The following is a 19,911-nucleotide window of genomic DNA, read 5'->3' as shown; positions in this document are numbered from 1 at the left end:
GCTACCTTTATTCCGCAACACCGCCTAATGTAACATAGTCACAGGTTCTGGGGATTAGGAAGTAGGCATCTTTGAGGGGCCATTATTCTGTTTATCACAGCACTTTCCTCAGTCATCATTTCCTCCCCTTGGGTGCTGGGAGCTGTCATCATCATCCATGATTTACCTGAGGCTCTAGAAGCTTTACACCCCCGCCCCCAACTCCCACGGGGTGTGGCAGAGCAGGGTTCAAGACCACAGATGCTCAAGTAGGAGGCCTAGCTCACAGTCCCACCTGCACCTCCTGGGCTTCACGCCTGCCCTCCCTCCCCATCTCAGACTTCAGGTCTCACACAGGTTTGGCGCTTGGCCCTGGGGCTGTGCTAAAGACCACACTTTGACCTTGAGACAGGCAGGCTAAGAGCATGAGTGAGACCCAAGGTTTCCAGGTAGGATTTGGCCTCAGTCCTTTCTGCCTCTCTCCTCCTTCCCTAGGGGTGGGACAGACCATGTAGGAGGTGGGACATGAGGGCCCAGGAAACAGCAGCAACTGGGGAAAGGATCCCCCACCTAAATCCCCATGGTTGGGAGAGGAGGTGGGAAGTGAGCAGTAGTCCCCCCCATGACATGGGTAGGTACCCACCTCTGGGTGCCACTTTCCACTGATACCTACCCATCCAAGCCCTGAAGCATCCTGCCCAGTCCCCGAGTACCCAGTGGGGACGACTGGTCTTTTCTGGGGTGAGGTGGGTCAAGATTGGTCCGAATAGCTGATTCATTCTTTCGCAATCCTTCTGTGTGCCAGGCCCCCGGCTGGGGACGTGTCCCTGCTGGGGATGTGGAACTCACAAGGCAGCACCTTATCCTTAGCCCAAAGCTGGAGCCCACGCCACCATGGATGAGAAATTCCCCAGGGCGGGGTGAGGGAGAAAGCAGACACCCCTCACCCCTTCTGCTAATCGTCTTGAAACCGCAGTGCCCAGAAACATCCGTGGGAATGTGCAGAATTTATTTTAAAGATACTGGAACCAGCCAACATTCAAGGTTGAAAGTTGGGGCTTTGAATCATGGCTCTCGCTCCTTTGGGCAAAGATAAGGTGCACACCTCCTGTACCCCCAGCCGAGCTGGGCATGCTGGAGGCTCAAGAGAGAAGCCAGGGGCCTTGGGTGGGTGGTTCGGGGACAGGGCATGGCTTGGGTCTTGTCTGCAGGGGCGTTGGTCCTGGGAGAACCATGATCATGTAGAATGTGGGGTCTCTGCAGCTGGAGGGGAAGCTAGTCAGGCCTCAGGGCCTGGCCTGTCGGGGGCTCTGTGCCCAGGAGTCGCAACTGCCCTCCATCATCGGCAGCCAGGCCCCTCGGACGTGAGCGTCCCCGTGGGGCCGGCTGGGAGAGGAAGCCATTTTCCTCCCACAAAGGGTCCTGTGTGTTGTGGGTTGAAACGTGTCCCCAAAAAGATATGTTGAAGCCTGAACTCCCAGTAGCTACGAATGCGACCTTATTCGGAAATAGGGTCTTTGCAGATGTGATTAAGACGTAGTTAAGACGAGGACATACTGAAGTAGGGTGGGCCTCATGCTGTAGGACTGCTGTCCTTGTAAGAAGAGGAGACACAGACAGGCGGAGAACGCCCTGTGACGAGGGAGGCAGAGACGGGAGTGATGCAGCTGAAGCCAAGAAGTACTAAGGATGGCGCCACCACAGCAGCTGGAAGAGTCAAGGAAGCATCCCACCCAGGGTCTCAGAGGCAGGGGTCCTGCCGATACCTTGATTCTGCTCTCCAGGACTGTGAGAAAATACAGTTCTGTTGTTTTAAGCCACTGGGCTGTGGTTCCTCATTATGGCAGCCTAGGAAACATACCTGCTGTGTGTCAGCAGCAACGTCCAGCTCATCCCTGCCTCCCTTGGATGAACCAAGCAGAGACTGGTGTGGGAAGCTGAGGTGGGGGGAATATGGGCTGTGGGCTTTGACAGACAGACTGATTCTCACACCACAGTGCTGCCTCCTGGCTGGGCGACCTGGCAAGTCACCTCTTCTCTCAGGGCCTCAGTTTTCTCATCTATACAATGGGCACATTGATCACCTCACCCCACACTCTGGGTGCAGCCACTCAGATTGCCCTGATCATCTGTTGTAGGTAAGGCCCCTTCTGCCTCCTGGCCCTCACCCCTCTCTTCCCTCTGCCCAGAACACTCTTCCCCTCCTTCCTGGCCCACTCACTAATCTCCTCCCTCTCGCCTTCCCCAGGACCCGTGGCCTGGCACCCCATCACTGGGTGAAGCTCCCTGTATGTCCCTCATTGCAGCTTTCCTCAGGTTTGAATGTCTGCCTGGCCACTTGTCAGTTTCCCAGGGGTCAGGGACCAAGTCATGGGAGAGCAATGCAGAGTCTGGAGACTGGAGTGAGAGAGGTTCTTGGCCCCCAGGGGAGGTCTCTGTCAGCATCACAGTGGGAGCTGGGCAGAGCAGCCCATGCAGGGCCTGAGGGATGGAGGACGCCCTCGACAGAGACCTTAGGGAGAAGGGACCAACCAGCCTGGAAAATCTAGGAGCCCATTGCCCCCAGACCACCCGACACAATGGCCCATCTGGAGATGAAAAAATCGACTGCTCCTTTCCCTCCATCCCCACCCCCATGTTAACAGAGGAACATGGTCTTCCTTGCTCTCCTGCCTGAAAATTCTTGTATCACACAAGGAAAACCACACAGGAGAGGGTCCGTTTGCATGTCACCTGTATTGTCACATGAAATGCACATCCATAACAGCTGACTTGGAAACGACCTATTAGGTCACACGGAGTCCGGCCCCTGGGGGCCAAAGCGGCACTGATGCCAATGGGCTGTGGGCTTTCCACAGGCGGTGGCACCGGTCAGCGCTGGGAGAGGCCAGCTCATACCTCAGGCCCTTTGGCTCCTGGGCAGCATTTCCCAAAACGAGCTTGAGGAAACGATGGTTCCTTGGGGATTCAGAGCTGTTCCACAAGAAAAGGGTTCTGTGCTCAAATAAGCTTAGGAAACATGGGGTTACACAAGGTTTGACAGGAAGCTTTTCTACAGGACTTGTCAGAGCCTTTATGACAATTACAACCCTTGTGAATGTCCAACGTGGGGGCAGAGTATGCAGCATTTCCCAAATTTATTTGACCACAAAACCCTTTTTCTTCCCAAACAGTCTTGCAAGCTGGTGTCTGGTGGAAAGCGCTGCCCTAAGCACTCGATGGCCGTTAATGGCACCTGTGTTGGGTGGTAGGGTGGGGGTATTTTGCCAGGCATCATACTGTGGCATAGTGGGCACAACCAAGAACTCAACAGTCATGATGATGAAAGGATAAGACAACATTCAGTCCCTCTCCTGCCACCTTGGTTCTCAACTGCTACCTCCAGAGCTGAAGCTAAGCAGGACTGTCCCCTCGCGGGGTCCTGGCCTGCCTGGAGAGAGACTCAGAGACCAAGCAAAGGAGCAGGGGCCACCCGGCACTACCGCACATGCCACACATTGGGTGGGCCCACCTGAGGTCGCCCGCCTCCAGCCAAGATGGGGAAGAGGACTTGGGGCTGCCCAGGCCCCCCCTCCCCGCCGGCCCTGCCTCCTCCTGCATCCTCTCTCGGGCCACCCCTACCAGAGCCATGGGCGGTGGTTCACCAGGCAGAGATGAGCATCTGGCAAGTGTTGGAGGACATCCAGACAAGCTCCACCAGGCGGAACTGGAAGTAGCCGATAATGAAGCCCGAGATGACGTCCGTGATGTGGTGACGTCCGATCATCACGCGGGACAGGCCCACGCAGAAGGCCCAGAGGACCAGCAGGACACGCAGGGGCACCGCCAGCACCAGGTGGCTGAGGAAGAACTTGGACACCATGGCCGCGCGGCTGGCATGCCCGGCAGGGAAGGCGTAGACGTCCATGGTGAGGTAGTCCAGGAGGCTCGGGCTCGTCTCGAACGGGCCACGCCGCTTGATGAGCTTCTGCACGCCGGCCACCGTCATGATGTCCAGGAGCAGGGCTGTGGCAGGAGAGAGAAGCCCCCAGGGGTGGTCAGTGCCTCCTCCCTCCCTCCCTCCTTCCTCCCAGCCATACTGACCCCCGCACGCTCCCACCTGAGGGCCTTGGCTTGTGCTGTTGCCTGGACCCAGAATGCCTTTCCCTGGGATATTCACACGCCTCATGCGCTCGCTTCTGTCAGCCGGGGTGCCTTCCCAGACCACCTGTTTACAAAAGCCCCATCGCTCTCTATCCCCCCTCACTGCTTTATTCTTTACGGCGTTTCTCACGGCCTGACACAGCCTACGTGATCTCGTGCATTTCTCTGCTCGCGCTTCCCCTCACAACGTGTGCTCCATAAAGGCCATGACACGATTTGCTCACGGCTGGGAGGTGTTCGTGACAGAGCGGGGGATTGGGGCTGTCACGGGCCACCGAGGGCACCTCAGAGGATATGAGTTCTGACAAGTGGGATCTCGGGCTGGTGATTTTCCTCAAAGGACCTCACCCAAGCTCCGGCCAGCCCTGAGAACAGGGAGTTACCATCCTCATGTTTCCGACATTGAGGTGAAATTCACGTGACATGCACTGAACCAGTTATAAGGGTACAGTTCTGTGGCATCCAGATGCCGCACATTCACAATGTACAGCCACCACCTCTATCCAGGTCCAAAACTTGTCGTCACCCCGAAAGGAAGCCCTGCACCCATCAGCAGTCACTCCTTGTCCTTCCTGTCCCCCACCCCTGGCAACCACCAATCTGCTTTCTGTCTCCATGGATTTGCCTAGTCTGGACATTTCCTATAAAGAGAGTTGGTCCCCACCCCTGCCTGGCACCCGGGAGAGGCCAGCGAAGGGTGGAGGTTGACCATGAAATGCCAGTTCTGGCCATGGGTGCTTTCCTTGAAACTTCGCAATGGACATCAAAATTGTGGGCCTGCAACTGCTCTCTCAGAAAACCAAACAACAACAACTGTTGAAAAAAAATGGCAAGTAGATGTCCACTGTAGAAAACTTACAAAAGATTTTGAATCACCTGTAGCCCTGTCACCCAGAGGTAGCCACTGTTCCAGACCCTTCTATCATCTACAGGGCAGATTTAACACATTGTCCTGTAACCTGCTGTGGAAAGTTGCCGCGTCACACATGCCTGGAACGCCACAGCTGGAGTCGAGAAGCCACTGTGGCCTCTGCACGGGTCACAATTGCTCCCCAATAACGCTGTCCTCCCTGGTTTGTGCAGCACTCCTCAGCCTTCCTCGTTTCCTGCTTGCCACAGGGCTCTGGGTTTGGGATTTGAACCCCTGGCCTAACCCTGGGCTTGCCCTGCTCATTAGCCACAAGGCTGGCTGATGTCCACCCCCCTCCCCCAGCACATGCCTCGCCAGAGAGAGAGGAGGGGCAGAAGAAGGAAGCAGTGGAGGGATAGGCTGCCTGGCCCAGAGAGGAGGAATCTAAAGGGTGCAGGAACTTGGTTCTACATATGCCTACCACGAATTTCCATGGCAACTTGTTCCCAGGAGTCCAGGCCTCCCAGGAAGTGGAGGCCTAGGAGGGAGCTGCATGGCCAGCCAGCCTGCATGCTGCAGACTCAGGCGGAGGCCCAGGCTGGGAGCCCCATGGAGCCTGTGAGAGTTCACAGTTCCAGCAGATGAGAGGGACCATCAGGGCGGCTGCATCTGACCCCTGGGCCTCTGGGCCTCTGGGCCTAACAGAGCAGGAGAGGCAGGAGACCAGGCTGAAAAAAGTCAGCTGGCCTCCCTGGCCCAGTGAGGCCCTTCCCTCACCTGGGTAACAGGCTCTCTCCACCCGGCTCCCTGCCCCTTTGCCGTGTGCCCCTGGGGGACAATTGGGCAAGCCTGGCTGTCCAGCCAGCCCAATGCATGCTGTGCCTGGTTCATTCACTCACTTGACCTTCAGTTGTTGGGCATTGCCGGTGTTTAGGTATGTCAGGCGTGGGCTAGGCCTGGGGTTAGTGAACCAGGCTGACAGGGTGCTTTGCTTCTGAGGAAGAGATGGGCAGTGAGCAATGGTTACAGAGAGGCCCTTTGCAGGTGGGACACACGGTGGTGTCACCCCCTCACCTCCCTGCAGCCTTCTGTATGCAGGGTTGGAAGGAGAAGAAGCAGCAGGCAAGTGCTTGGACCGCAGGCCTGCTCTCCAGCAGAGCTGATGGCCTCCCCCAGGCACCCCCCTCGCTGGCCCCTCCTCCAGCACCATGGCCAGCCCTCAGTGGGACTGGCATTCTGTCACCGTCAGCACATAATCTGGGGCCCAGAAATAGAAGCAAATGGCGCCATCACTCAAGGTTCTGTGATCCAGTTCACATGGCCCAGTCGAGCTCCCTGACCTACATCTCCCCTCGCCCACCCGCCCCCCACCCAGAGGGAGGTCAGGCGTTCCCCGTGGGGAAGGTCTGTCTGGCATGAAGCTCAGGGGCCAGCGTCAGGAGAGTGGCTGAAGCCAGCTGCCTCTGATTTGCCCTCTGACCGGGGCAGGTCACATCACCTCCCCGGCCCTCTGCTCACTGCGTGACTGCACTAGGGTGGTGCCTCTGCACCTGAGCTCCAGAATCAGACCCAGCTTCAAGGTCATGCTTACAAATTGCATGACCTTGGCACATCCATCCCTCAGAGCACCCCTCCCCTCATGGGCAAAATGGGGATCATCCCAGAAACTACTCTGAGGGCCCCTCGCAGCAGATACTCCATAAATGGGGGACGGGGCTTGGCCCCCCCACCTCTCCTGCCCTTTCAGCCTCACAGTCTCAGCCCCTCACTGAGCTGGGGTCTGAGATGCCTGCACCCCCAAAGCACGACTATCCCCCAGGCCCTGCTGACCAGACACCTGACACCTGTCTCTGGGGAGGGAGCAAAGATGGGACTCCTTGTTGGCTGGTGAGAGGATATTTTGTGGGTGGGGTCCCACTGGCTGGGGCTGAAAGGAGGGGTCTTGGCTCTTGTGGCCTGGGGCTGACCCTGCTTCCAGTCTCACATTCCGGCTTCTCCAGGAGGTGGAGACCAGCCGGTAGACCAGGTGTCAACTTTCTGAAGGGCCTTTGGCTTCAGACTCAGGGGTCTTTACAACACGTCTCCCTTGACTCAGCTCTTCCATTTGCAGGACTCTCCTTGGGAAGTACATAATTATGGATGTACACCATGATTCATGGTCAAGGATACCCACTGCAGCATTCTTCGTTAACACTGGGAGACGCGTACCAACCCAATGCCCTTGAGTAGGAGACGGATGGGACACACTGGGGCCCAGTCTAGACAATGGAACACGCGAGGCCACTGAGAGGGATGAAGCGACGTGTATTTATAGCCACGGAGGAGAGGCAGTGGGAAAACGCCAATTGCCAGAAAGGATTCACAGTACGAGGCCATTTTTGTAAAATAAGATGTAAATGTGTTCATATGCAGAGAAAGACGTCTGGAAGGCACCGCACTAAATGTTAACTGTGCTTCTCGCTGCTGGGAAGACGGAGGGTGATTTTTGTCTTTCTGTAATTCTGCATTTAAAATTTTTTCTTACCACGAATACACGACTTGTACACATTTTAAAAGTTATATTTACAAAAGACAAACATTGCACGACTCCATTGATAGGAGGTGCCTAGGATAAGCGAGTTCATAGAAACAGGAAGTAGATTAGAGGTTATGGCAGGGGGGGACTAGGGGAGGGGATGGGCAGATCATGTTTAATGGGGACACAGTGTCAGTTTGGGAAGAGAAAGCTCTGGAGATGGAAGGTGGGGAGGCTTCCATAACCACATGCATGTACTTAATCCACTGAACTGTACACTTAAAGGTGGTTAAGACGGCAAATTTCATGCTATGTGTATTTTAGCACACACATACAAACACAGCTCCTCGGGGGCCCCAGTGAGCAGGCAGGTCCCGAGGGGGGAGGCCTTTTGGCACGGGGACATCCGCTCCGTTGGTGTGAGCAGTGTGTGTGAGCACATGTGCACGTGTGTGCACACGCCTGGCCTCTCTTTGACCAGGGCAGCCCCGCCTTCAGCCAGAGCCGCTGCCCCTGGCCTTGGTGTCGACACAGGGTCCTGGTCTGTCTCTGCCTCCCCTCGCCTGAGTGATTCTGAGTGAACCCCATAACTTGGCAGGTTTCCTTTTTTCATCTCAAGAGTCCAAATACTAAAGGCAGCTCTGTCTGTCTCTGAAGACTATGTGGTGCAAGGACATGAAAGGCATGGGCATGGCCCAGCGGGAGACGACTGGATGAAGAAACTGGGTCATCTATACCACGGAGTATTACGCAGCCATAAAGAAGAAAGAAATCTTACCATTTGCAACAACATGGATGGACCTAGAGAACATTATATTAAGTGAAATAAGCCAGACAGAGAAAGACGAATACCATATGATCTCACTTATATGTGGAATCTAAAGAAAAGAATAAGTGAATGAACTAATCAGAAGCAGTTTGGGAGACATAGAGGAAAAACTGAGGTTTGCTATATGGGCGGGGGATGGGGATAAGGGGGAAGGTGAGGGGATTAGAAAACAGGCGGTAACCACAAGATGGCCACGGGGTTTTGAAAATTAATTTGGGGAACGTAATCAATAATGTTGTAAACATTTTGTAGGGTATCCGACGGCCACGTGTCCCATTTGGGAGACCACCTCAGGGATGATGTAGATGCCTGATCACTGCACTGTACACCTGAAGCTGAACAATAATGAATGTCAACTATAATTATATATATGTGTGTGTGTATATATGTATGTATATACTTACAAGAAGCGGAGTACAGCATTAGAAATAGAGACAGTGGAAATGTAATGGCTCTGTGCGATGTCAGACGGATAGTGGATGGGGCAGGGGGGTTCACACAGTGTGAGGGATATAAATGATAAACATCTAAGTATTACTTTGTCTTGTGCACCTGAAACTAAAAAAAAAAAAAAAAGCATGCGCGTGGAAGCCCGACAGCACAATTTGCTCACCCAGCTGAGTGCCAGGCTCCAGAGCAGGGACAGTGAAGGCCAGGAGCCTCCCTCCCGACTGCACACCTTCTGCTTTCACTTCTGCATGAGCTGCAGGGCAGCTACCAGGACGCTGCAGGAGGCCCCTGAGCTGTCAGGGGCCTACCACCAGCTCCCCCGTGGATGGAGCAACTGCTTGGCTTGCGGAGCCCCACTGAGCTGATGAGAAGTGAAGCTGGGGGAAAGGGCGGCGGGACATTCTGCCTCTGCAGAGCTGGCAGGTGTCATCTCTAGCAGGTGTGCTCCTGACAGTGAAGCTGGGATCAGACTAAATATCCATCAATTAGGGACAGGCCTCATGGAAGGTTGTCATCTAGGCTGTCCCCGGGAGCAGGGGCTGGTGGGAGAGCCCACAGAACAGATTATATGGAGCCTCTGCCAGTAGGAGGGAAGGCTTGGGGGGAGGGGCAGGCTGCGAGACTGAAGAAGCCAGTTCTGGGTTCTGAACCCCTCAAGCGTGAAGGAACACGAGGGACCGAGACCATGATTCCAAAAGGGAGGAAGAGGGGCCAGCAGGTTGAGGTCAAGTGTGCAAAACACTGCAGGAGGTCATTTGAGAAATAGGCGATATGTTAGCATGTGAACAGAGAAAAATCCAGAGGCTCGTGACCCAAACTGTAAGGGAGGTTATTTCCTGGAAGGGGTTTAGGGAGGGTGCCACCTTTTCATCATCTACTCTTGTAATTCTCGCATTTTCCTTACTATAAGAATGTATAATGAAAAGTTTCTGAACATCACTAATCATTAGGGATGTGTAAATGAAAACCATGATACCATGTTCCCACCCATTAGGATGGTATTATCCAAAAAACAGAAAACAGCAAGTGTAGGCGAGGATGTGGAGAAACTGGAACTCTCGTGCACTGGTGGTGGGAATGGAAAATGGTCCAGCTGCTGTAGAGAACAGTACGGGCGTTCCCCAGAAAATGAAACATAGAATTGTCATTCGATCCACCAATTCTAACTCTGGGTACATGACTGGAAAAAGGGAAAGCAGGGGCTTTAGAAGAAGTCTGCACCCTCCTGTCCACAGCAGAGTCTTTCACAACGGCCAAAAGGCAGAAGCCATCCAAGCGTCCACTGACAGATGAGGGATAAACAAACAGTGGTCCATCCACACCATGGAATATTATTCAGCCCTAAAGAGGAAGGAAATCCTGACTCCTGCTACAACATGGATGGACCTTGAGAACATTACGCTGAGTGAAATAAGCCAGACACAAAAGGGCGAATACTGTGTAATCCCACTTATATGAGGTCCCTAGAGTAGACAAATTCATAGAGACAGGAAGTAGAACGGTGGGTGCCAGGGACTGGGGGAAGGGATGGGAGTGTTTAGTGGGGACAGAGTTTCAGTTTGGGAAAATGAAAAAGTCCTGAATGGATGGTGGTGGTAATTGCACAGCAGTGCGAACGTTCTAGATGTCCCTGAACTGTACACCTAAAGATGGTTAAGATGGCAACTTGTATGTTATGTATATTTACCACAGTAAAAAATCTGAGAGGAAAAGAATGTATAGTTTTCATCATTAGGAAGAGCTCAATAAAGATGCTTTCACAGATCATGGCAGTAAGACACAGAGGCCATTTTCCACCACGGACAGACCCATGAGGAAATCAGGATGGGCTTGGAGAACCAGGATGGGCCTGGGTCTCCTGTCACCTGGCTCCCTTTGGGGTAATCGAGCCAGGTGCTGCAGGGCAGGGACAAAGCCGGGATCAGGACAACTCACAGGTCTAGAGCTTGGAGGGGGCTTGGAGGGAGTCTGGACCTGGGGCTTCTTTGGATAACAGTTATGGTGATGATGAGGGTGACAATCACTGCTACACAGCATTAGGTGGCATTCGCGTGTGCCAAGCACTGTAAATCTTCAGGGAAGTGTCCTGGCAACCCATTTAACGGATGAAGAAAACGGGGCTCAGAGAGACAAAGTCACTTGCCCGAGTTCCCACAGCAGGGCTGGGACTGGCACCCAGGTCTGGCTGATTCTGGAGTCCAAACTTTTGCCAGCTGCTAAGACCCCTTCTGGCTTTGAGGTTTCCAGAGTCTGGGCAGCATGCCCCAGGGGAGGTAATGCAGAGGGCAGTGCAGAGAACTTCCTGGCCTAGCCAGGGCTCTTTCCAGGCCACTAGGCTGGAGCTCCCATTCCCAAGGCTCTCAAGGGGAGCCCAGGTCCCACCTGTATAGGTTGAGACCTCCGCACCAGTAGAGACTTCTCCCAGGAGTCTGCTGGGTGCCCAGGAGTTGGAGTGGGCAGGCAGGGAGGGATAGGGCTCCCTCACCCCTCTGGGCCCTGCCATCCACTGTGCGAAGTGCTTTACCAGCTCCCCTTGAATCCTTACCACGCCCTGAACAAGTTCACAGAGCGAGTCAGGGTTGGGCAGGGCCCTGGACAGAGCCGTTTGCCCTCAGAGACTGTGCTGTGGGGTTGAAAGGCCCCAAGGCCCCACGGAAGACTAAAGAATGACAGAACCCTGAAGCCTGTGCTCAGTAGAGGGTCTGTTTTCCTTTTCCAGGCAGAGGACAGTGTGGCAGCCCCTCTTGGTGGGCTGGACCGGAGACGAGCTGCGGGGCTGAGGACTGGCCGTGATAATCTGCTGCAGTGTCCGCCCACAAGCCGAGGGGCTGGGTCCACATCCCCACGCAGCGACCTGGGCCCACACACCAGCGTGCCCACTCTGAGCGGCCAGCTTTGAATGGCTGCTTTGCTCCAGGCCCTTATTTCCCCGTGGTCTCGGTACCTGGATGTGCCTGCAAAGGTGCTGACAGACGGAAAACCTCCTTCCAGACCCTTTGCCTCCTCACTGCACACACTTCAGGAACGGATGGGGGGACGCCCAGCCTGCTGACCGGCAGTGAGTAGGTCAGTGAGGGGTTTGCAGTCTGGAGGACTTGGGTTTGAGTCCCTGACCTACCACTTCCAGTTGTGTGGGGTAGGCAAGTCCCTTGATCCCTCTGAGCCTCAGTTATCACATCTGTAAAGTGGGTGTGTTAATATTTACCTTATAAGGTCATGAAAAAGACTTTTAAATCATAAAATATGGGACATTCATAGCATAGTATTTGGTATGAAATGAAGCTTAATAAACGCTGTTTTGAAAAACTTAAAAACGACCGTCATTCATACTCAAGGCAGGCATCTCAAACCCTGCTCTTTGAAGCCAACACCTGTGTGCCCACAGCAGCTGGTTGCTGGAATGCGCCAGAACCTTCTCCTAACAAGCTAGAGTCAGTCGCAGTTCTAATCCTGGCCTGTCCTTCAGCCTCTGTCTCCTCATCTTTAAATGGGGAAGAATAACAGCTTCTCCCCCATGGGGTTGTGGTGAGGATCATACGTGATGGTGTGGCTTATGCAAAACTGGGCACGTAGCAAACACTGAACAGATTACAAATACAGCTTCAGCAGCCCCACCATCAGACGGGGTCCGCGGAGTGGGCTCAAGGACGCTTTCCACCCCAGTCCTCTGACAGCAGGCCACCTATCCCCCAACACATTTCCTTGAGCCATGCGCCATGTGAGGCGGCAGTGGGTGCTGGGGAAGCCTCGGTGATGAGAGCAGGGTTCTGCCCCCAGGAGCCCCCAGCGTGGCGCGTAGGCCACCTTACTTGGCCCCTCCCTCCCAAGCCCATGTCAAGGCACCTGGAAAGAGCACAGGCCTGGACATCAAGCAGACCTCGTGCAAATCTCCCGCTCTGAAGCCTTGGCCAGGGTGCTGTTTTTGTAGGAGCCTCAGTTTCCTAATCTGTAAAATGGGAACGATAATAGCTCTAGTCATGGGGGACTGTTTATTTGGGATAAATAACAAGTAATATGAATAATTTAGTACTAAGAACAAGAAAATGTTCATGGTGCCAGAACCGCCATATCCTGCACAAAGCATCCAACTGTTTCCTCCTCCTCACATCTCACCCACAGAGCATCCAGCCCTGGACTCTGAGGTGCAACCAGAGGGATACACGTTTTCGTCATCACTTCCTCTGGGAAGCAGTTCTCAGGAGTCCAACCCATCCCCCTTTTGAAACTGGGACCCCTCGTCCGTGTTTGCCTAGCCTGAGACCCCCGCCCACATGAACCACACATGGTGGCCATGCTGGGAAGGGGGAGAGAATGGACATGGGCCCAGCAGGCAGGATGGGAGCAGAGATTCCCCAGGCACCTTGGGGAATGGGGGTGCCTGGGGGGTGGCTGGCCAGGTGCTGGGCATCACCTGCTGGGTGGAGGGGAGGGCCCATCTTTCACATGGCTCCCACGTGGCACCTAGCACACGGCAGTGATGAATGAAAGAACTGGGGGCAAAGACTTTGGAAAAACAAACCAAAGATCAGCTCACCAGGCCTTTTCCTCCAGCGACTCACCTTGGGAAGCAGCAGGTATGAACTTCAGGAGGCCACAAGTAAGTGGGAGCCCCAGACTGGACCCCCTGGACCCCCAGGCCCTGAGGGAGAATCCTAAGCAGCTTACAGGGTCCTTGGACCAACCAGAGGGGCATGGGGACAGATCACAAGTGCTGACTGCAAGCAGCATAGAAACTCCAGGAGCCCCGCCTGTGGATGGGAGTTACATCCCTCCAGGACCCCACCGGGACTCCCACCAGACCCCTGACCATCTCTCTTGAGGCCCAAGCCTCCTGCAACCCCCACCCCAAAGCTGCCTCTGTGGAGGTTCCCTTCCTTAGAGGTTCCTGTTGGGCCTCCACATTCTGGAGGACCCCACTTTGCAGGGGGCCCTCCCTGCGCATCCCTGGCTCTCTCTTTCCCAAGCCAGAAGCTTCCCTATTTCTGGGACACCCTTCCTGCCTAACCTCGTTAGATCATTCCAGTTGGTTTCCAAGGGCCCCACTGGTCCTGGTGGCGTGGGTGGCAGACACAGGCACACTTACCCAGAAGGAGGTTCATGAGCACCTCCTGGCCGGCCAGCGTGCTGCTCTTCACCAGACAGAGGATGGTACCCCCGATCCACGGGATGCCGTGGCCGGTGATGCCAATGAGCTTGACCATGGAGCGGGCACTGGCCCAAGACGCGGCCCGGCCTGCGCACACCCCCAGTCGCTTGGACATGCAGATGTCAATGGCCAGCAGGGAGTTGAAGGCGATACCCTTGAAGGACGGGTTCAGCTGCATGCAGTCCTCCTCGGGCAGCTGCTGAGACTGGCGCCGCTCGCGGGCCCCGTCGCCAGGGGCTGGGGGCTGCACCGAGGGGCCTGAGGCCTTCCTGCTGGAGCTGCGGGGCTCTGGGGCGCCCTTGGGGGGCTGGTTCAGGGACAGGAACTCGGCTCGGTTGAGGATGTTGTTGCGGTCCCGGGCACGGGCCCTGCTCTGGGAGGCTGGCATGGTGACGCGGACACGGTGCGGGCCGGTGCCAGCCCGGCTGCGGCTGCGAGGGCCTTCTCCCCAAGACAAGAGCTGTCCCCAGAGCTGCCACCGCTCTCTGCGTCCCTGCCTTCTTCGCAGCAGCTGTTAAATATAGAGTGGAGGATTGCACATGGCTGTTTACCTCCGGCTGCCACCGGGCTCCGAGGGACGTCAATGCAGGCTAGGCAGCCAATCGAGCCCACGACTGCGGGGCCAGCGCCAATGGAGCCACGCGGGAGGCGGTCGGGTCCACAGCTGCGGCCGCTGCCTCAAGCCTGGGCTATTTAAATCTTCCAATGGCTCGCTCTCCGGGGCAGTGGGGGATTCTGGGAAATGTAGTTCTTCTGCTGCTCTGGCCTGAGCTGTGCCCTAGGCCAGAGGCCCAAATGTGCGCTTCGGTCTATGCTTTTACCCGCTTCCCTCTGAGTAGTTCAGGCCGCTGTGGGCCAGGCCTGCCTGCCCTACAGGCCTGGGCAGCTTGGACTTGGTCCCCTGGACCGGACAGTGGAGCCCATGCGGAAGGCCTTTCCTGGCTCCAGGTGGAGTGAATGATGTCACTAAAAACATCACCTTGGGTCGGCTGGGCTAGGCCCAGCCCCTCCCCTCTGTAACAGCATTTCATTAAGCTAGCAGGCTGGCTTTCTTCTTTTTTCCTCTTTTTTTATCAGTCTTGAATTTGGCTTCAGTGCCTCACAGTCCAATCAAACGGCAATCTGTAGGGTTTGATTTCCATTAGAGGCAGGCACAATTCATTGGTTGGTAACGGATTGGCCCCTTGGAGGTTGCCTCCATTGACCTGAGTTTTGTGAAGGACAGGGGCACTGGAGCAGCTTCAGGCAACCCGTAAATAGTTACTGAGCACCTGGCACCGTGCTAGGTGCCTGGCACATGGCAGCAAATGCCAGACTCCATCCTTGTCCCCGGGAAGCTCAGAGATCAGTGAGGATTAAATGAATGACACATGTAAGTGATGGCAAGTGTGCAGACATGTTGCAGGAATAGAACCAGGGCTCCCGGGCTGGCGTGGGGTCATAGAGGGCTCCCCCAGAAAGGAAGAGCAGGTGGAGGCCCCAGGCAGGGGAGAGCCTATCCCATGTGAGGTCTGCGAAGTCCAGAGATCTGGTGCATGGAGCAAAGGGGGCAAAAGAGGCTGCAAACCCAGAGAGGGCAAACAGAGGGCCCAGTCGAGGGGGATTCAAGGTTTGAGTCAGGCCTTCCTGCACCCACCTGGGTGGCTGCGGGAACCCAAAGTCTCCACAGCCCTTTTAGGGCTCACTGGTTTTGGGCGACCAGAAGAGTCAGGAGTGAATGCCCTGGTCTCACACCTCATGGCAGCCAAGGCCTGTCTGCCCAGCTGGGAAGGAGGCAGGAGGCTGTGACTTCCTTTGCAATCACTGAGCCTGCTTATGAAGCCCAGGCCAGCCCACAGCCTCCTGGGGCCCGGCACAGAGCATCCCAAGGACAGGAAGTGCCCTGGGGTGGGGGTGAGTGCTCTCTGGCCACAGGGAACCAGCCCATGGGCTCCAGAATCAGGCAGATGAGGAATGACCTGGGGCTCTGGCCCCCAGCTAGCTGTTGAGACCTTGAGCAAGTCATTTGGCCTCTCTTGGCCTGTGTTTTCCCACTTGTAATGTGGGGATAATAGTGTCCATCTCCCAAGGGCTGTTGTCAGGTCTCTGAGAGAAGGGTGCCTGGCCCACAGTGAGTCTTCAACACAGGGGGTTACGAATGGATCCTGTTTAACAAACGAGGCACAGTCCTCTTTCCCTTTGAGTGCCCCCTTTAGAAGGACCAACCCCCAAGGTCCAGACCCACCCCATACCTGGCTGGCATGAAGCCGGACTCCAGGAGCCTTCAGTCAGCGTTTCCTTGTAGACTCCTTGGCATTCCTTTTCCAGAGTGTTCCATTTAGACGCAGCCACAGAGGAGGACGTCCCAGACCACGTCACATCCTGCCCTGTTGGGTGTAGCATGATGACCTGTGCCTGTTTTATCCTGGACTTGGATACATGCACTTGAACATGAACACAGAATACACAGATGGCAGGCAGTGCACAGAACACACTGAGCGCTATGTGCTTTCTCTTATTGACACCACACAACCAACCTTCCCGTGAAGTTATGATATCATCCCCATTTTACAGATGAGGAAGCTGAGGTTCAGAGGCTGAAGGCTTCCAGCCCCAAAGAGGAGAGAGAGGTCTGACATCCAAGAAGTCCCTGGGGTGGGACACGAGGGCCTCTGGACTCAGATCCCTCAGACCACAAGGACCTAGACGTGCTTTCTCAGCTGTCCACCAGGGCACTCACCCCACTCTTCCTGGATGGGGCCCATGACCTGGGCTGACCTCAGGAGGGGCAGAGGAGCCCAGCCCAGACAGGTGCTATTAATACCCACAGGCCTGTGTCAGCATCTTGGCCTCTCTCTGTAAGGTGAGGTGACCCTGCTCACATTCTCAGGCAGCTGAGAAGCAGGTGCCATCCCTTCATGAGAACCTACCACAGGCCACCCAGTCCCACTTCTCAAGAGTCTTAGAATTCATTTGCTCATTGAATCTATACTTTCAATGATCTCTTCCAGCAGTCTAGTTGGGGAGATAGGATACACACTCATGAAACAACTAGCCATTTTATAAAACTGTAATTTTACCAATAGCCTTATTTTTTCTTATTATCAAAATGTTACATGCTTGCTGCAATAAATTCAATAAATACAGATGATAGATGTAATCCTATCTGGAAACTACTTCTGTGAACACGATGTGGTCAGATTATAAAGGAATTCTCACTTGTCTCATTTCAATTATTGAAACATTTTACAATGACCAAGTATGACTTTAATAACTATATATATCTATATAAAACAAACTGTATCCATGTATATGATATACTCATGTGTATGCATGTATGTGTATACACATGCACACAAATATGCATTTAAAATATATTATATGCCCTTTAAAAAAATAACCTCTCCTTTTCACTTAACAAATATAAACCTGGCAATATTTCCGTGACAATCCATCATTTCGCAATGGCTGTTTGGCGTTTTGTCACATGGATAGGCCATAGTTTATGTACGTAATCCTGTTATTGGACATGTAGATTGTTTCCATTGCATGACTATTAAGAACTATTCTGACATGGCCATCCTCATACATACAGCCCTGTGCACTAAAGCAGACTATAAATAAGGGGTTCAAGGGGCAAATGCCAAAAAACAGTGTGGTCAGAGGCATCCCCTGGGGTCCGATGGGCCAGCCGGAGCCACCTACCAGAGTGCCCAGAGCTGGGAGAACACAGCTGGACTGTAGACACTTCTAGCTGACAGGGCAAGTCCAACCACCCTTTTCCCATGTTAGAGACGACAAACAGCAGGCTAGAGTGGTGACATCACCGGTGAGGCCACACAGCTGGCAAAGGCCAGAGCTGGGCCGTGCGCTGGCTGGTCCCTGTAACTCTGAGCCTGCGGCTGTCTTCCTGGCCACATGTCCCACAGCTTTTTCATTCCCTACCTATTTGTCAGTCATCTGTCACTCACCCACTCATGGAACACTTTTTGAGGCTTGCCGTGCACCAGGCTCCATGCAGGGACCAGTGGGAAGTGCAAAGATTACCCAGAGGTGGCGCTATGCCTGCAGACCACCTGTCCTCCCTGGAATCCTTGCCCCACCTGGCCCCTGGTCCACATAACCATCCCTTGTAGCTAGAGAAGGCTGTGGATGGAGTGAAGTGACTTGGCAGGGCCCACAACTGGTAAAAAGCAGACCAGGAGTCAGACTCAGGTCTCGGCCCAAAGCCGTTGACCCTAACCACTTGGCTACACTGTCTCTCTCTTACTTGAGAGCAGAAGAGGTTTTCTGGCAGCTTCGTGGGACCTAGAGCAGTTTGTACATTATAAACACTTGTTAGTTGTTACCTTTAAATATCTAAGATACATTTTCTACTATTACTACTAAATACATCGATCATTCATTTGTACTTAGCAGTGCTCTGTGCCAGATTCAGAGCTAAGTGCATGTCCCTTAACTATCACAGCACTTCAGAGGCCAGTTTTAAGTCCCCATTGCACAGATGTGAACACTGAGGCTCAGGTGAAGGGATTCCAGAACGGATTCTATCCAGGCAATCCAGTAAGCCAGTGAAGCCTCCTGGGACTCAAATCCTGTCCCAATACCTCTTATCCTCTTCTGCTCTTTCCATTATGCTTGAGCTGTACCCTTTCTAACACGCCCTACACTCATTTATTCTGTTTTCATGGCCTATGTCCTCCTAGCAGAGTGTCATTAGCCCATGGGCAGGGACTGCTGTCTATTTGTTCACTTATGGGCCCAGGGGCTCAGGCAGTGCCTAGCACACAGTAGGCACTCAATAAATATTTATGGAATGAATGGCTGACTGATTCTGCATTCTGGGCTCTAATCTACTACAAACTTTGCCATCAAAGACTGATGGCCAAGAGGGGGCTGATTATTTGGGACAATGACTCCAGAAGGGAAGGGGAGGGAAGTGGGTGAGAAGCTCCACTCTGAGCAGATGGCCTGGGGAGACACACAGCTGGAGGGGACAGGAGGGAGGGACAGCTGCGGTGTCCCCTGCCAGGATGGGGAGGGAGCCCCGTGGAAAGCATTTTTCATCACCACTTCCCCACCCCTGGTGCTCCCGCCCCGGATCGCTTTCTCAGTTCGCATTTCTAAGGCCGCTCCTGGGTTATTTCGGTCGGGAAACCTGATCCTTCGCTGGGTTTATTTTAGCACCTTGGAGAACTCCCAGTGCCGCACCCGATCCCGGCCGCACCCAGCCTGTCCACCCGCCTCCGTCCTTCCCCGGTGGCGGCGGCGGGGCGCTGGGGGCCGCGGAAGCTTCCTGGCGCAGCGACCTTGTCCTCCAGCGTTGCCCACATGCGGGGTCCTTACCCCCCACCATGCTGGGTGGGGTGGGAGCGCGGAGGGGCGGCCAGGTGAGCCGGGGCCCCATCTATGCACACTCCAGCGACCGCTGCCTGAACTTGGGGAGCAGCTGGACCTCAGCTCCTCCTCTGGGGGAACGGTTGTGCGATTGTGCATTCAAGAGGTTGTCCAGGAGGGAAAGGCGTGCTCCGAACCGCAGCTCTGGGGGCTGCAACCAGGAAGCAGGCCGGAGGGACAGAAAGTGTGCGGAAGGCTAGCGGCCTGGGTCCAAGGCAGGGCTCTCCTGTGAGCCAGGCCAGGACAGCACCCCTCACGCGCCCTACTGCCCTGAGCTGGCCATGGGACTCTCCATCCCAGACTCCTAACACACACCCTCCCTCAGTCGGAAAATAACACCCACACACCCGCCCACATGCACAGACACAGGCATGCAGACTCTCTCACACACACACTCATATATCACACTACTCACACCTCAAACATGCTCACCTACACTCCCCATCACACACACAGCTCCACACACGCACATGGACACAAACTCACCCTGACCCACAGACACGTGCTCATACACACCCTCACGGACACCCACACGCTCATGCACACACACCCTCACATCCCCAGAACACTCAAACACGCCCTATGCACCCACACGCACTCCCCAACCCTCACACAATGCACAC

At 54.6% G+C, this 19,911-nt stretch overlaps 1 protein-coding gene across 2 annotated transcripts; it reads right to left on the bottom strand.

Moving 5' to 3' along the window:
• Nucleotides 1-2,695: 2,695 nt before the first annotated feature.
• PLPP7 (phospholipid phosphatase 7 (inactive)) lies at nucleotides 2,696-14,477 on the bottom strand. Of its 2 annotated transcripts, XM_081066652.1 has the most exons (3): nucleotides 13,850-14,467; nucleotides 3,601-3,984; nucleotides 2,698-2,952 (listed from the first exon to the last, which is right to left on the bottom strand). In XM_081066652.1, the coding sequence occupies exons 1-2, from the start codon at nucleotides 14,298-14,300 to the stop codon at nucleotides 3,620-3,622; spliced, it is 816 nt and encodes a 271-aa protein (XP_080922778.1). In that variant the 5' UTR covers nucleotides 14,301-14,467; the 3' UTR covers nucleotides 2,698-2,952; nucleotides 3,601-3,619. The 2 variants fall into 2 exon arrangements, with proteins under 2 accessions (XP_080922777.1, XP_080922778.1); XM_081066651.1 differs by having other exon boundaries at nucleotides 2,696-3,984; nucleotides 13,850-14,477.
• Between the last annotated feature and the right edge of the window lie 5,434 nt (nucleotides 14,478-19,911).

Source organism: Rhinolophus hipposideros (assembly GCF_964194185.1).
Source record: "Rhinolophus hipposideros genome assembly, chromosome: 11".
In the NCBI taxonomy this organism is placed as follows: domain Eukaryota; kingdom Metazoa; phylum Chordata; class Mammalia; order Chiroptera; family Rhinolophidae; genus Rhinolophus; species Rhinolophus hipposideros.
The sequence above is the reverse complement of the archived record's forward strand: the minus strand, read 5'-3'. Positions and strand labels throughout refer to the sequence as shown.

Excerpts from the sequence above, each read along its gene's own strand:
- PLPP7 (XM_081066651.1), bottom strand. The coding sequence starts at position 14,300 with ATGCCAGCCTCCCAGAGCAGGGCCCGTGCCCGGGACCGCAACAACATC. Across the intron at positions 3,985-13,849 it reads GCTCATGAACCTCCTTCTGG|CCCTGCTCCTGGACATCATG; the intron begins GTAAGTGTGCCT and ends CTCCTGCCACAG.